Source organism: Sander lucioperca, chromosome 4 (genome assembly GCF_008315115.2).
Source record: "Sander lucioperca isolate FBNREF2018 chromosome 4, SLUC_FBN_1.2, whole genome shotgun sequence".
NCBI lineage: Eukaryota > Metazoa > Chordata > Actinopteri > Perciformes > Percidae > Sander > Sander lucioperca.
In genome coordinates this window covers 36,306,861-36,320,833 of record NC_050176.1, presented here as the reverse complement: position 1 = coordinate 36,320,833, position 13,973 = coordinate 36,306,861, and the positions used below count along the sequence as shown (strand labels likewise).

The following is a 13,973-nucleotide window of genomic DNA, read 5'->3' as shown; positions in this document are numbered from 1 at the left end:
AGGGTTGGATCTGTCCCATTCTTGTGAACACAATATGGGGTGGTGAGGGCGCAGTGCATATGACACATGCCTTTGGTGTGGGAGATCCAGTTTCGATTCCCACTGCGATACATCAACCAATGTGTCCCTGAGCAAGACACTTAACCCTAGTTGCTCCAGAGGCGTGGAACCTCTGACATATATAGCAATTGTAAGTCGCTTTGGATAAAAGAATCATGACATGTAATGTAATATCTCAGAAATTCTTTCAAATTTGGCACAAACGTCCACTTGGACTCAAGGATGAACTGATCAGATTTTGGAGGTCAAAGGTCACTGTGACCTCACAAAACACTTTTTTTTAGCTATAACTCAAGAGTTCTCACACTTATGGCCGGGTTAGCTCAGTTGGTAGTGCGGGCGGACATGTGTAGAGGTTTACTCCTCGATGCAGCGACTGCGGGTTTGACTCCGACCTGCGGCCCTTTGCACATGTACAATATCTGCACTGTATATTAGGATCTTGCTATATTTGCTATTTCTCTCTCTGGGACAAGTCTGTGTGTGTTATCTACATGTCACACTATTTGCCCTCGCCTCAGTGTTCTGCATTTCTCTACAGTTTCCATTCACACTCTGCAGCAGCCTGAGTGACCACAGACAGAAAAGCAACCGAGCAAAGCAGATTCTTTCGTTTACCACTGTTGAAAAGCTAACTAAAATAGTGTGTGTGTGTGTGTGTGTGTGTGTGAGTGTGTTCTTGTTTAACTATATTCGTGGGGTCCAAAAACCAGGAATACAGTATACTTGTGGGGTCTGCACAGCTTTGTGGGGCCAAAATGCTGGACCCCACAAGGTTAAAGGGCAGTTTGAGGGTTAAGACTTGGTTCATTCATTAAATAACTGTTCATTTCTTATACTGAAGTTGCATTGTTGACACTGTATGATAATCTATATAAGCATATAAAGAGAAATTCCTATTTTATCTGCTTTTATATATTTAACTGTTTTAATTGCTCTTCAATGTTTCATTTCTTATACTGCACTGTAACTTTTATTCTCGTATTTTATCTGTTTTAAATGTTTTAATCTGTTTTCATGTAAAGCACTTTGAATTGCCCTGTTGCTGAAATGTGCTATACAAATAAAGCTGCCTTGCCTTGCCTTTTAGGATTAGGGTTAGAATTAAGTTATGGTTAGGGTGAGGGTAAGGGTTAAGGTTAGGCATTTAGTTGTGATGGTTAAGGTTAGGGTGAGGGACTAGGGAATGCATTATGTCAATGACGGGTCCCCACAAAGATAGTGACACGCACTATATGCGTGTGTGCGTGTTTGTGTTTGTGTGTGTGTGTGTGAGACCTCACTTCCTCTTTCTGTATGAGCAACATGCATTTGTCATTCAGCTCTACTTGCTCTGTGTTACTGCATGTAAAAAGACGTACCAGTGCTGTTTTAAAATCCTTTTATCTTTCAGGTGTCTATAGTCTAACCTGCAACAGAGTGACAGAGTAACTGTCAGTCAGTGGGAACATGTAATGTCTTACCTTCATGTTGGTCCTCCCCCTGTACGGTACAAACTAAACAGGAACCCACTCATAGTGCTACTAGTGGTCATACAGTGAACTCCACAGATTACCTTTAATTACTGTAAAGATGGGTAACATAACTACAACAAACTACATTTTTTATGTTTGTTTATAGTGATGGTTATTTGTGTATAAGTTAAATTGGTGTACATGTACTTCATGACTGGAATATATTTATTAAACATGGTCTTGGAAATTGTGGTCAAATGGAAAAAAAATTGCCATGATCACACGTGCCATGTTACATTTAATTCAATTCAATTCAATTTTATTTATAGTATCAAATCATAACAAGAGATATCTCGAGACACTTTACAGATAGAGTAGGTCTAGACCAAACTCTGTACTTTACGAAGCCCCAACTATTACAGTGGTTGCCTCAAGAGCAAGCATTAGCAGTAGCTATTGCGACAGTGGCAAGGAAAAACTCCCTTTTTTGTTAGGAAGAAACCTCGGACAGACCCAGACTCTTGGTAGGCGGTGTCTGACGGCACCAGTTGGGGGAGTGGTGAATGGTGGCAATAATAGTCATAATAAAGATAGTGAAGCAGTGATCACAATGGTAGTCATAGTAGTTCATGTCATAGTAGGGCACAGCAGGGCGTTACGGGGTGTAGTGTGGCACAGCAGCCTGGGTGGACGCGGTTGGACGCGGCAGGACGCAGTCGGACACTGCGGGGAAACGCAGAGCGTAGCAGGGTGTAGTAAGTCCATAGCGTCAGCTGCACCCAGGACCCCGGTGTAGGTGCCACCCAATTCCAAGGCGATGTTCTGGGTGAAGAAGAAGCAAAGGGACTCCGGGGAGAAAACTCCCCAGAGCTAGGTTAGTAACAGGCATTTCTGGGACTAAGATGCACACAAAAGGAGACAAGTGAAAAGAGAGAAGAGGGAGTGGCTCATTGTGTCCTTGGAAGGAGCTTCCCACAGCAGTCTAGAGTTATAATAGCATAACTAAGAGAGGCAGGCTAAGGAGAGGGGCCCTGGACCGGGCTCGTACTCTCCCCTGCCGGAACGGGCTTGTACTTCCTGCCTCCCTCTACTCTACTCTACTATGCTGCAACTCCTCACTCCCTAACTATAAGCTTTATCAAAGATGATGGTTTTCAGTTTATTCTTAAATGTGGCGACGGTGTCAGCCCCCCGAACCCAAGTTGGGAGCTGGTTCCACAGGAGAGGAGCCTGGTAGCTGAAGGCTCTGGCTCCGATTCTACTTTTAGAGACTCTAGGAACCACAAGTAGCTCTGAGTTCTGGGAGCGCAGTGCTCTAGTGGGACAATAAGGTACTAAAAGCTCTTCTATGTATGATGGTGCTTGACCATTTAGTGCTTTGTAGGTCAGGAGAAGGATTTTAAATTCAATCCTGGATTTTACAGGAAGCCAATGCAGAGAAGCTAATACAGGAGAAATGTGATCTCTTTTGTTAGTTCTTGTCAGAACACGTGCTGCAGCATTCTGGATCAGCTGGAGGGTCTTGAGGGACTTATTTGAGCAGCCTGATAGTAAAGAATTACAGTAGTCCAGCCGGGAAGTTACGAATGCATGGACTAGTTTTTCAGCATCGTTTTGAGACAGGATGTTCCTGATTTTGGCAATGTTACGAAGATGGAAAAAGGCTGTTCTTGAGGTTTGTTTTAAGTGGGCGTTAAAGGATAGATCCTGGTCAAAATGACTCCTAGATTTCTGACAGTAGTGCTGGAGGCCAGGGCAATACCATCTAGGGTAGCTATATATTTAGATAATGAAGTTCGGTGGTGCTTGGGTCCCAGCACAATAACTTCCGTTTTGTTTGAGTTCAACATCAGAAAATTGTGGGTCATCCAGGATTTTATATCTTTAATGCACGCTTGAAGTTTAGCTAACTGACCGCTTTCGTCTGGCTTGATTGACAGATATAATTGGGTGTCGTCTGCGTAACAGTGAAAGTTAATTGAGTGTTTCCTAATAATATTGCCTAGAGGAAGCATATATAAAGAGAATAGAATTGGTCCAAGCACTGAGCCTTGAGGAACGCCATGGCTAACTTTAGCGTATTTGGATGGTTTATCGTTAATATTAACAAATTGGGATCGCTCAGAAAAATAGGACTTAAACCAGCTTAGTGCGATTCCTTTAATGCCAACTAAATGTTCCAGTCTCTGTAAGAGGATGGTATGGTCAATAGTGTCGAATGCAGCACTAAGATCTAATAAGACAAGTACGGAGACAAGTCCTTTGTCAGCAGCAGTTAGAAGGTCGTTAGTGATTTTCACCAGTGCCGTCTCTGTGCTATGATGCATTCTAAATCCTGACTGAAAGTCTTCAAATAGACTATTTCTATGCAGAAAGTCACACAATTGATTAGCGACTACCTTCTCAAGGATTTTGGAGAGAAACGGGAGGTTAGATATAGGTCTATAGTTGGCTAAGACCTCAGGGTCGAGGGTGGGTTTTTTCAGAATAGGTTTTATCACAGCTACTTTAAAAGACTGCGGTACGTGACCCGTTAATAAGGACATATTGATCGTATCTAGTAATGTGGTGTTGACCACGGGTAGTGCTTCTTTAAGTAGCTTCGTTGGAATGGGGTCTAAGAGACAGGTAGTTGGCTTAGCTGAAGAGACCCTTAACATTAATTGTTGGAGGTCTAAAGGATAAAAGCCGTCTAAATAAGTATCAGGTCTTATCGTTCTCTCTAGCCCTCCTGCGCCCAATGGTGAGTCGTTGGAAGCTGTGGGCAGAAGGTGATGAATTTTTTCTCTAATTGTTATAATTTTATCATTAAAAAAGGTCATGAAGTCATCACTGCTCAGAGCTATAGGAATAGATGGCTCAATAGAGCTGTGACTATCTGTCAGCCTGGCTACAGTGCTGAAAAGAAACCTTGGGTTGTTCTTATTTTCTTCTATTAGTGTTGAGTAATAGTCTGATCTGGCATTTCTGAGGGCCCTCCTATAATTTTTTAGACTATCTTGCCAATCCACACGAGATTCTTCCAGTTTGGTGGAACGCCATTTACTTTCAAGTTTTCGTGAGATTTGTTTTAATTTGCGAGTTTGGGAGTTATACCAAGGTGCTAGTTTCCTTTCCTTCATCATCTTCTTTTTGAGAGGAGCAACCGAGTCTAAAGTAGTCCGTAGGCAGGCCGTAGCAGCGTCTACAAAGTTATCAAGTTGGGAGGGACTAGAGTTAACATAACAGTCCTCTGTTATATTAAGGCATGACATTGAGTTAAGTGCTGTTGGAATAGCTTCCTTAAATTTAGCTATAGCACTGTCAGATAAGCATCTAGTGTAGAAACTTTTATTTAATTTCGTATAGTCTGGTAGTAGGAATTCGAAAGTTATTAAAAAATGGTCTGATAATAAAGGATTCTGCGGAAATACTATTAAATCGTCAATTTTGATGCCATATTCTAGCACAAGGTCGAGGGTGTGGTTAAAACAGTGCGTGGCCTTATGCACCCTCTGACTGAAACCAATAGAATCTAGCAGTGAATTGAAAGCAGTACTAAGGCTATTGCTCTCAATGTCCACATGGATATTAAAATCACCTACAATAAGTACTTTGTCTGATTGAAGGACTACGCATGATAAAAACTCTGAGAATTCAGATAAAAACTCAGAATATGGACCTGGTGCTCGGTAAACAACAACGAATATAATTGGCTGTACTGTTTTCCATGTTGGGTGTTGAAGATTAAGAACAAGGCTTTCAAACGAGTTATAATTTAGTTTAGGTTTAGGATTAATTAACAGGCTCGAGTCAAATATGGCTGCAACTCCCCCTCCTCGGCCTGAGCCTCGTGGAATTTGGGTATTATTATGACTGGGAGGAGTGGCTTCGTTTAAACTAACATATTCGTCATGGCCCAGCCAGGTTTCGGTGAGGCAGAATAAATCAATGTGGTTATCTGATATCAATTCGTTTACCAATAATGCTTTCGATGACAGAGATCTAATATTTAATAGTCCACATTTGATTTTCCTATTCTGTTCTATCGTTGCAGTGGTTGTTTTAATTCCAATTAGGTTGTTTAGTATAGCACCTCTTTTGTTAGCGTTTGGTTTAAACGGTCTCAGTCGGGGGACAGACACGGTGGTTATGGGATTATGAATGGGTGATTGCTCTGAAGGGAGCACAGAGGGGCGTGTAGCGCTGTATCTCTGATTATTGACTTTGGGAGAGTGTGTCTGGTCAGTGTGCTTGTGGGAGTGTTTACGGGATGTAAACAGTCAATCAGAGGTCTGGGTATGCAGGGCGTGGTGCAAATTTCCACGTAGCATCTGGCTTCCGCGTGTATTGGGATGAATCCCATCCCTGCTGAACAGGGAGCCACGTTCCCAAAACAGATTGAAGTTGTCAATAAAACCTATCCTGTGAATACTGCATGTGAGCTGGAGCCAGGTGTTAAGGGAGAGTAGTCTGCTAAAGAGGCCTGATCCGCGACCTAGAGATGGAAGTGGGCCCGAAATAAAAACCGACTTCCCAGTGCTTTTTAAAGCCTCAATGAGAGTGGTAAAGTCTCGCCTTGTGCGCTCACACTCCTGAATCCGAGTGGACATGTCGTTATGTCCACAATGGACCACGATGCGTTTGATAGAGGTCGGAAATGAGGGTATCAGGTCCATAACTTTAGCCAGGATGTCTGCAACTTTGGCTCCGGGAAAACAGTGTGTGACAGCATTATGAAACCGTAGGTCTCTAGTGATGGAGTCCCCAATAATTACTGTGGTTAGGGGGAAGAGCGGACGAGGAGTGGGGGGGTGTGGGTAGCCGGTGACGGGAGCAAAACAGTCAGTGTCGGTTTCAGATGGGCAGGGAAAAGAAGAGGAAGAATGCTTACCGTTCGGTTGTGGAGATTGTTTTTGAGGAACGTTGTCATTTGGCCGATCCAGGCAGTGTAGGCCACCGGACCGTCTGACTACCGCATCCCTCAGAAGCTTTCGCCGCGCGGTAGCAATCGTCTTCCGTGACGACGGCTGGTCAGTCTGCTTTGAAGCGGGGCGAGCCCGGTGAGCCGCACTGGCCACCACCGGCTCCGACTCCGACAAAGCATTGAAGCGGTTGGAGAGGCTGAGGGCAGGAGGCGATGGAGCCCTACCCGAGGCTCTCTTTCGGCTGCAAACCACCTCAGTCCAGGGTGGCTTGATAACCGGTGTCGAGCAGGACGATATTTGTTGATAACGTGTTGTCTACGTGTTGTCTGCATGTGAGAAATCATGTGTATTTGAACTGTTTGGCTTTCCATAGGACAGAGCCTATGCGTAGCCTACTGTACATCCTCTGATGACGAAATGTAGCCTACATCACACAGAACCTCCCGTACTCTCGGATGCCGAAAGTATAATTTCTAGTAAGTACCCAAGAAATTGATTTTACTTAACCATAACAGGAAATTATAATATGTTCCGAAACATGTTAATTAAATCGTGACTTTAGAGTGTCACTGTCAGTTAAACAGGCAACATGTTGTTTTTTGTTTGTCAATGTCTGCACTAAATTAGTATGGGAATAATTGGGAAATATTCAGAATAGATTTTATAGTGCAATAGTTGAGACAGGAGTATTTGTGTCATTTACACTTTTTTATTAAACTTTGTTGTTCTCCAACTGTCATAATTTTACCTCTCCTGTCTCCGTCTGACCCATCTCTTGCCTACACATTAGCAAACAGAATTATCCTTTAAGAACTGTTTTTACACCCACAGAAACATGAATTGCTTTGGAAATTGTCAGGGTATGAGCAGGCTTGGACCCAAAATGCAGAGGGTTAGACGAGGAGGCAGCATGAAGGTTTTGAAGGTTTATTTAAATTAAAACGGCTACAACCAAAGGTGTCCTGAAGCAGGCACGTAAAAAAAACTTGGAAAAAGGAATATCTAAACAACAATCCTATACACTCATAAACCAGAACACTAGAAATTACCAAAACTCTAGGAATCAAACTGCAAAGGGAGAGACACAGGGATTAACACGGGAAATGACACACGAACGACAAAGATCGAATCAGACAACAGGCAAAGAAAGCACAGAGACACATGCCTTTGGTGCGGGAGATCCGGGTTCGATTCCCACTGAGATACATCAACCAATGTGTCCCTGAGCAAGACACTTAACCCCTAGTTGCTCCAGAGGTGTGCGACCTTTGATATATAGCAATTGTAAGTCGCTTTGGATAAAAGCGTCAGCTAAATGACATGTAATGTAATGTAAATATATAAATATACAAGGTAATGAGGGTAGTAATGAGGGACAGGTAACAAGAGGGCTGATAAACAGGTGAAACACATCAGGGCAGACAAAGGTGGGAAAACACACAAGGCAGGAAGTAAAATGAGACATGACACAGGAGAAACAGAGACTACAACATAAAAGAGGAACTGATGCATGAAAACATACACAAAAATAGTACTGACAAAAAAACGGAGAACAATACTGCAAAACAGGAAACGGTGAACAAATGACAGAGAAACAAGCAAAACAGGGAATGAATTAACAAAATAAAACATGAAAAATCACAACTGAAAACTACAACCATGACAGAAAAAGCAATGATTAGGAATAAAGATATTTTCAAAATCTTGGTGACTTTTCACTTTAAAGCTATAGTGCATAGTTTCTGTCTTCCCCATGAGGAATTCTAAGTAATGCCAACAACACTGTTGGAGTGTCCCCATGATACAAGCCTTACGTGATCGCGCACGCGCCCCCACCGCTCCCCACGCAGTTGCTAGTAGCCACGGAGGACATGGAGGATTAGAAAAACATGATGGACTCTTCAGAAGAGGTAATTATCTTCACTCCAATTTCTGTGCGCAAAAGTCACCGGACGACACAATCTTCTGAATATAGCCATACTGAGAAATACAGAGAGAGTTGTGTGGAGCTGATAGTCTTGATTAGCTTTGTAGCAACTCATTTGGCCATCTTCTCATCTTCTTCATCTATATCATTCATAACAGACGTTCATTAATATCAAAAGGTTACGCACTAAAGCTTTAATATCAAAAAGTGCATGAATGTGCAAGTGACGTATATATGTTTGTGCAAGTTAAGTATATATGTATGTGCAAATGAAGTATATATATATGTATGCACAAGTGAAGTATATAGCGAAAGTGAAGTATTTATGTATATATATGTATGCACAAGTGAAGAATATAAGTATGCACAAGTGAAGTATATAAGTATGCACAAGTGAAGGATATAAGTATGCACAAGTGAAGTATATATGTATATATATGTATGCACAAGTGAAGAATATAAGTATGCACAAGTGAAGTATATAAGTATGAACAAGTGAAGTATATATGTATATGCAAGTGGTTAGTACCAGTATATATGTATATGCAAGTGAAGTATTCAATTTTGGCCTAGGTGGCTTCTCATACCCAGGCCTTCATTTCCATAAACAATATTTTAAGAACTTAATGCATCGTTTGCAAAACAACAGTAAGAATAATTTGTTCATTTCAACTGGGAGATTTACAGACATATGCCTGCTTCCAGTCTGCATACTAATGATGTAAAGAGGAAGGAAGCTAGGTGGGTTTTTAACAGCTTGATATCTATTTAACACTACTGTACCATCCACAGAAGACACACACTGTCTTCAAAGACCACATCATCCCTTCTTTAATGTAGACATGTTTACTGTGAGTTACTGACACACAGTATTTCTCATGTATGTGATCTAGCTGCTGATTTAACAGAGACCAGAGGAGCAGCTATGAGTTTAACAGCAGCAGCGAGTGGATTTGTTGTCTTCCTTCTCTCTGTACAAGGTACTGTAGTACACATCTACATTTACAGTATATTGTAAGGCATTTAGCAGCTTTTATTATTGATACTACAACACAGCTTTCATGAGCTGAAATTGATTTTGAATCCTGACAAAACAAATGTCATGATGTTCACAAACTCAAAGAAAGAGCCACTGAACCTTCCATCATTTTTACGTTTCAGGGCAATGTGACTGAGTCTGTATCTTCATATAAATACCTAAGATTCTTAATTGACGATTCTCTCTCTTTTAAGCCTCAAATTCAGCAACTTGTGAAGAAGTTGAAGCTGAGGCTGGGTTTTTATTTCAGAAATAAGTCTTGCTTTTCTTTTGATGCAAAAAGGAAACTTGTTGCTGCTACTTTTATGTCTGTGTTTGACTATGGTGCTGTTTTCTATATCATCTTCCTAATGCCTTCACTTCTTAGATACTGTATACCATGGAGCATTGAGCTTCATAACTAATCTTAAGGCCCTAACTCACCATTGATCCCTGTATGCTAGGGTTGGTTGGCCTGCTTTGTCCATCCGTAAACTTAATCACTGGCTTGACCTTTATATTTACATATGTATATTAATGTTTCATGTAAACTACTTTGAATTGCATTTTGATTAAATGTGATATAGAAATAAAGTAGCCTTTCCCTACAATCTGCAGCCTGTCAGTCAGTCCCCAGGGCAGTAAGAACCCTGTTGTACCTGTCTGTCTGTCTGTATCTGCACCACGGCCGCTTTCAGCTCACCGTTATTTTATTTTGCAGCAAACGCGTGCGGGAAGTGGCAAAGCTTTAAAACTGTGATGACAATAAAATTATATCTCATTTACCAGTATACATACTGACGGGTCTCAGCACACACACTCAGGCTTGCACATACATAAATGTAGATGTTTATCTACTGAGAAGTGTTATATGTTCTGATTTTGACTAAACACAATCACTGGCATCTGGCATTTTCAAACTTATATCAACTGTATATTCTTCCAGTAAGAGCACCAAACTGACAGTGAGTCACTCAGTGTGTCTCTATCAGATTGAGGATGTGAGAGTAATTTCTAAAGATGGAATGGACAACATTTCACTGCAGCTCACATGAGTGCAAAAATTGGTGAGTGAGTGAATGAGTGCAGCTAAAATTGGAAAGCTCTGGGTGTTCTCTCGTTGGTGTCATCCTTACACTTCGCTAACTGAACCTCACTTTATTTTTGAGACACACAGGAATATTTTTAATTTTGTCAGCAGGCCTTGTGAGCAACCCAAAAAGGATTGTACATACTTTAAGCTTTTTTTGCTATCGTTTTTTGGAGTTTGCTGTGCAGTAGGCCCTGTGTTGGGATGTAGTCTGTACACAATGTCATGGAGGGGCGAGTGAGTTTTTAAAAGGGGACAGAGGTAGAGTGGTCTGCAGAATACAGAGCCTGTGTAACATAGTATCTTTAGACTCTACGTGGACCGTGAAACCCCCCCCCAGCACCCCCTGCAGAAAATATCTTCCCGCGCCTCTGTGTACGTGTGGAGTTTAAAAAAATGTAACCACACTTGCAACCGCTTTACCGACACTGCCGTGACTCAAAGAAACTGCCGAGGCATCGTAGCTTCGCTCCGTCCTCACCTCTGCGTGTGTGTGTGTGTGTGTGTGACGGAGCACCACTGTCTGTCAACATGCAGAGAGGACAGAAATGCTTGCGCGTACTGCGCATGTGTGGGGACACGATCAAAGAGTTCCCAATTTATAGATTGATACTGTGAGGTCTGAGAGTTTTTTCAAATGTTAAGAGTCTTCTCTGACAAGAAGGTTATGTTGTTGGCTTGATTTGTTTGTCTGTTGGTTTGTTTGTTGGTCTGTCTTTTAGCAGGATTACAGAAAAAAACACTTCACTTAAAATAAACGGTTGGGTTTAGAAAAAGAACATTGGGGAAGGCTTTATTAAAAAAAATAAAAGAAACGGATGATAAACTGCACACGCAGGACACAATCCCTGTTCTCCCGGGTGAAAATCCTGTGTTTTACCCATCCACCACGCCAACCAACCTCCCTCCATGGACCTCCGTCCTTTCATACTACGCGCTACGGCGATAAGTCACATGTGATGTAGGCTAATGGAGGCCAAACGGCATTGATGATCACGCTAAACAACGATTATGCGTCTTGATAACACGCAAAAATGGCATACGAATTGGCATGTCATACCATAGTAAGATCAGTCTGACCTGAGTGACCACAGACAGAAAAGCAACTGAGCAAAGCAGATTCTTTTATTTCCACACACTTCACCCTTCTAATATTAATCTTCTGCCTTTTTATTTTGTTCACAGGTTCAATACATTGCTGTTCCTTCACTCCACCCTCTGTATGATGTCCTGCCTCAGTGCACCTAGAGATTAACTGCAGAGCAGAGAACATGTGTTCAGCTGTGACTGTTCCTTAGCATTATAAATTCTCATGTAAAATGATTTGCATATTTCAACATTCCTCTATTTATTTTGGCATAAACAAAAAATAACATTAATACTTGAGTTATATACACATTTTTAAAAACAGACATTACAAAGACCCCAACAAAGAAGTACAAATATAAGAAAAAACTGTGTGATACAGTATTAAGCTCAGTTCTATTAAAGCAGTCTGAGTTTAGTAAAGTTTATCCACGCTTGCCAACCCAGAAACAAGTTGGTTCTATCAGATTATCTTTGTCTAACACTGACTTAAAGTGGGACGGCATGAGAGCAGAAGTAGTTTTGGGAAATGTAGCTTCACACACTGAAGAGCCTTCACTACATGTAAGTCTGTCTCCTGATGTAGTTCTGAGTCTGATTGTGCTTCCTGATGTTCTCTGTGTTACAGTGATACAGGGTCAGGATGGCTGGGGAGTGACTTACACCTCTACTCAGATCTGTGCTGTTAAAGGATCAACAGTGAACATACGCTGCAGCTACACATACCCATACAGATGGAAAGGCAGTGTTACTAGAGTTGAGAAAACATTATGGTTTAATAAAATGAATAATTATGAACCTGTAGATCTGACAACAGACTCAGAATATTCAGGTCGTGTGCAGTACAGTTATAAAAACAAGGACTGCACTCTGAGAATCTCAGACCTGAGAGAGAGAGACTCAGCTGAGTACAAGTTCAGGTTCATAACAAACCAAGAAGGTGGAAGATATACCAGTTCACCTGGAGTCACTTTGTCTGTCACAGGTAACATTTATATTCATATGTTAATTATTTCCAAATGTTCGAGATCTAAAAACAATAATATAAATGTGTTGTGTGTTTATTTGCAGTTGTTAGTTGACAGTTGAATAAAACAGTTGTTGTATGTTGACAGTTTTGTCTAACATAACATTCATGTTCCTTCTTCACAGATCCAGGTCTCCAGGTGATATCACATTCTAACAGGCTGGAGTGTCAGAGCAGTTGTCGTCTACCTAATAATCCTTCCTATGTCTGGTACAAGAATGGACAGGAAATTCAGGCACAAACATCTTATTATTTAAACTATGTGTATTATTCAGACAGCTATTCCTGTGCTCTTCAAGGATATAAGGACTTCCCCTCTCCTTCAGTGTGTGAGTTTACTCAACATTCTTCCAACACAACACCATTTATTGGAGCCTTATAACTTCATGTAGTGTAGTTTTAATATGGAAATTCCTATTGTGATTCCTCACAGACTCTGGTTTACAAATGGTCAAAATGGTTTTATCTTTCAGGTGTCCAAGGTGAATCCTGCAACAGAGTGACGTACACTGACAGAAGCATCTGTGCCTCCGAAGGCTCTTCAGTACATTTCTTGCACTTACAGCAGTTATGAATCAAGTTGAATCAAAACTCTGGTTCCGTCGTGAGCGTAATCATCAAGGACAGAATCCTTCCCAGCCTGAAGACCTTAGTACAGACTCCCAGTATACAGGTCGTGTTCATGTAGAAACAGAGAGAGGACGCTCCACTCTGAGAATCTCTGACCTGAGAGAGAGAGACTCAGCTGAGTATCACTTCAAATTCATAACACCAAACTTTGAATGGAGGAGTAGTTTACCTGGAACAACTCTGACTGTCACAGGTACTGATCAACACAAACTGATGGAAATACACCAACACAGTACATTTAAAAACACTGAACATTATTACTTAAAATATTATAAATAATTATTTCCAGACTCAAGGTCCATTCAGAGGACACAGACATGACATACAACATACATTAAAGAGGAAGATAACATATACAAAGAAATAAATCAACAGAAACAACAATACTGCATTTCTATAAAAGACACTATACCAGTGTTTCCATAGTGATGATTGGTATCGTATGGCACTGAACCTGGGATTTACTAGCAGCATAACAATGCTGTTCTGGGAGACGTTCAGGCGACAAATGATTTGTAGCTAAGACTCCTCAACAATGCCTGGAAGGTGCTGATCCCTGCATTACAAAACAGGTCACTTGCACTAGAGCACCTGGGTTTGTTGAGCAGTATCCTCATACAGTCATTATAAGCAACCTTAAGCTTCTGCATACTTGCCTTTTGAAACTTAGTCCATAAGGAGCAGTATAAAAGGAGCGCAATATGCTTTAAACAAACTAATTTTGACATCATCCGTGCTAATGTGGAATTTTCTTACCAACGTGTTAGCTTGGGC

At 41.3% G+C, this 13,973-nt stretch overlaps 1 protein-coding gene across 1 annotated transcript; it reads left to right on the top strand.

The window, feature by feature from the left end:
• The first annotated feature begins 9,090 nt into the window (after positions 1–9,090).
• LOC118494924 lies at positions 9,091–13,143 on the top strand. The gene is made up of 4 exons (XM_036000611.1): positions 9,091–9,328; positions 12,171–12,527; positions 12,701–12,898; positions 13,043–13,143. Exons 1-4 carry the CDS (start codon positions 9,274–9,276, stop codon positions 13,141–13,143), a joined length of 711 nt encoding a protein of 236 aa, XP_035856504.1. The 5' UTR covers positions 9,091–9,273.
• Positions 13,144–13,973: the final 830 nt, after the last annotated feature.

What these genes read in the sequence shown, in the direction of transcription:
- LOC118494924 (XM_036000611.1), top strand. Translation starts at nt 9,274, where the DNA reads ATGAGTTTAACAGCAGCAGCGAGTGGATTTGTTGTCTTCCTTCTCTCT. An exon ending in AGTCACTTTGTCTGTCACAG is followed by an intron (nt 12,528 to 12,700) that starts GTAACATTTATA and finishes TCACAGATCCAG; the next exon opens with GTCTCCAGGTGATATCACAT. An exon ending in CTTCCCCTCTCCTTCAGTGT is followed by an intron (nt 12,899 to 13,042) that starts GTGAGTTTACTC and finishes TTTATCTTTCAG; the next exon opens with GTGTCCAAGGTGAATCCTGC.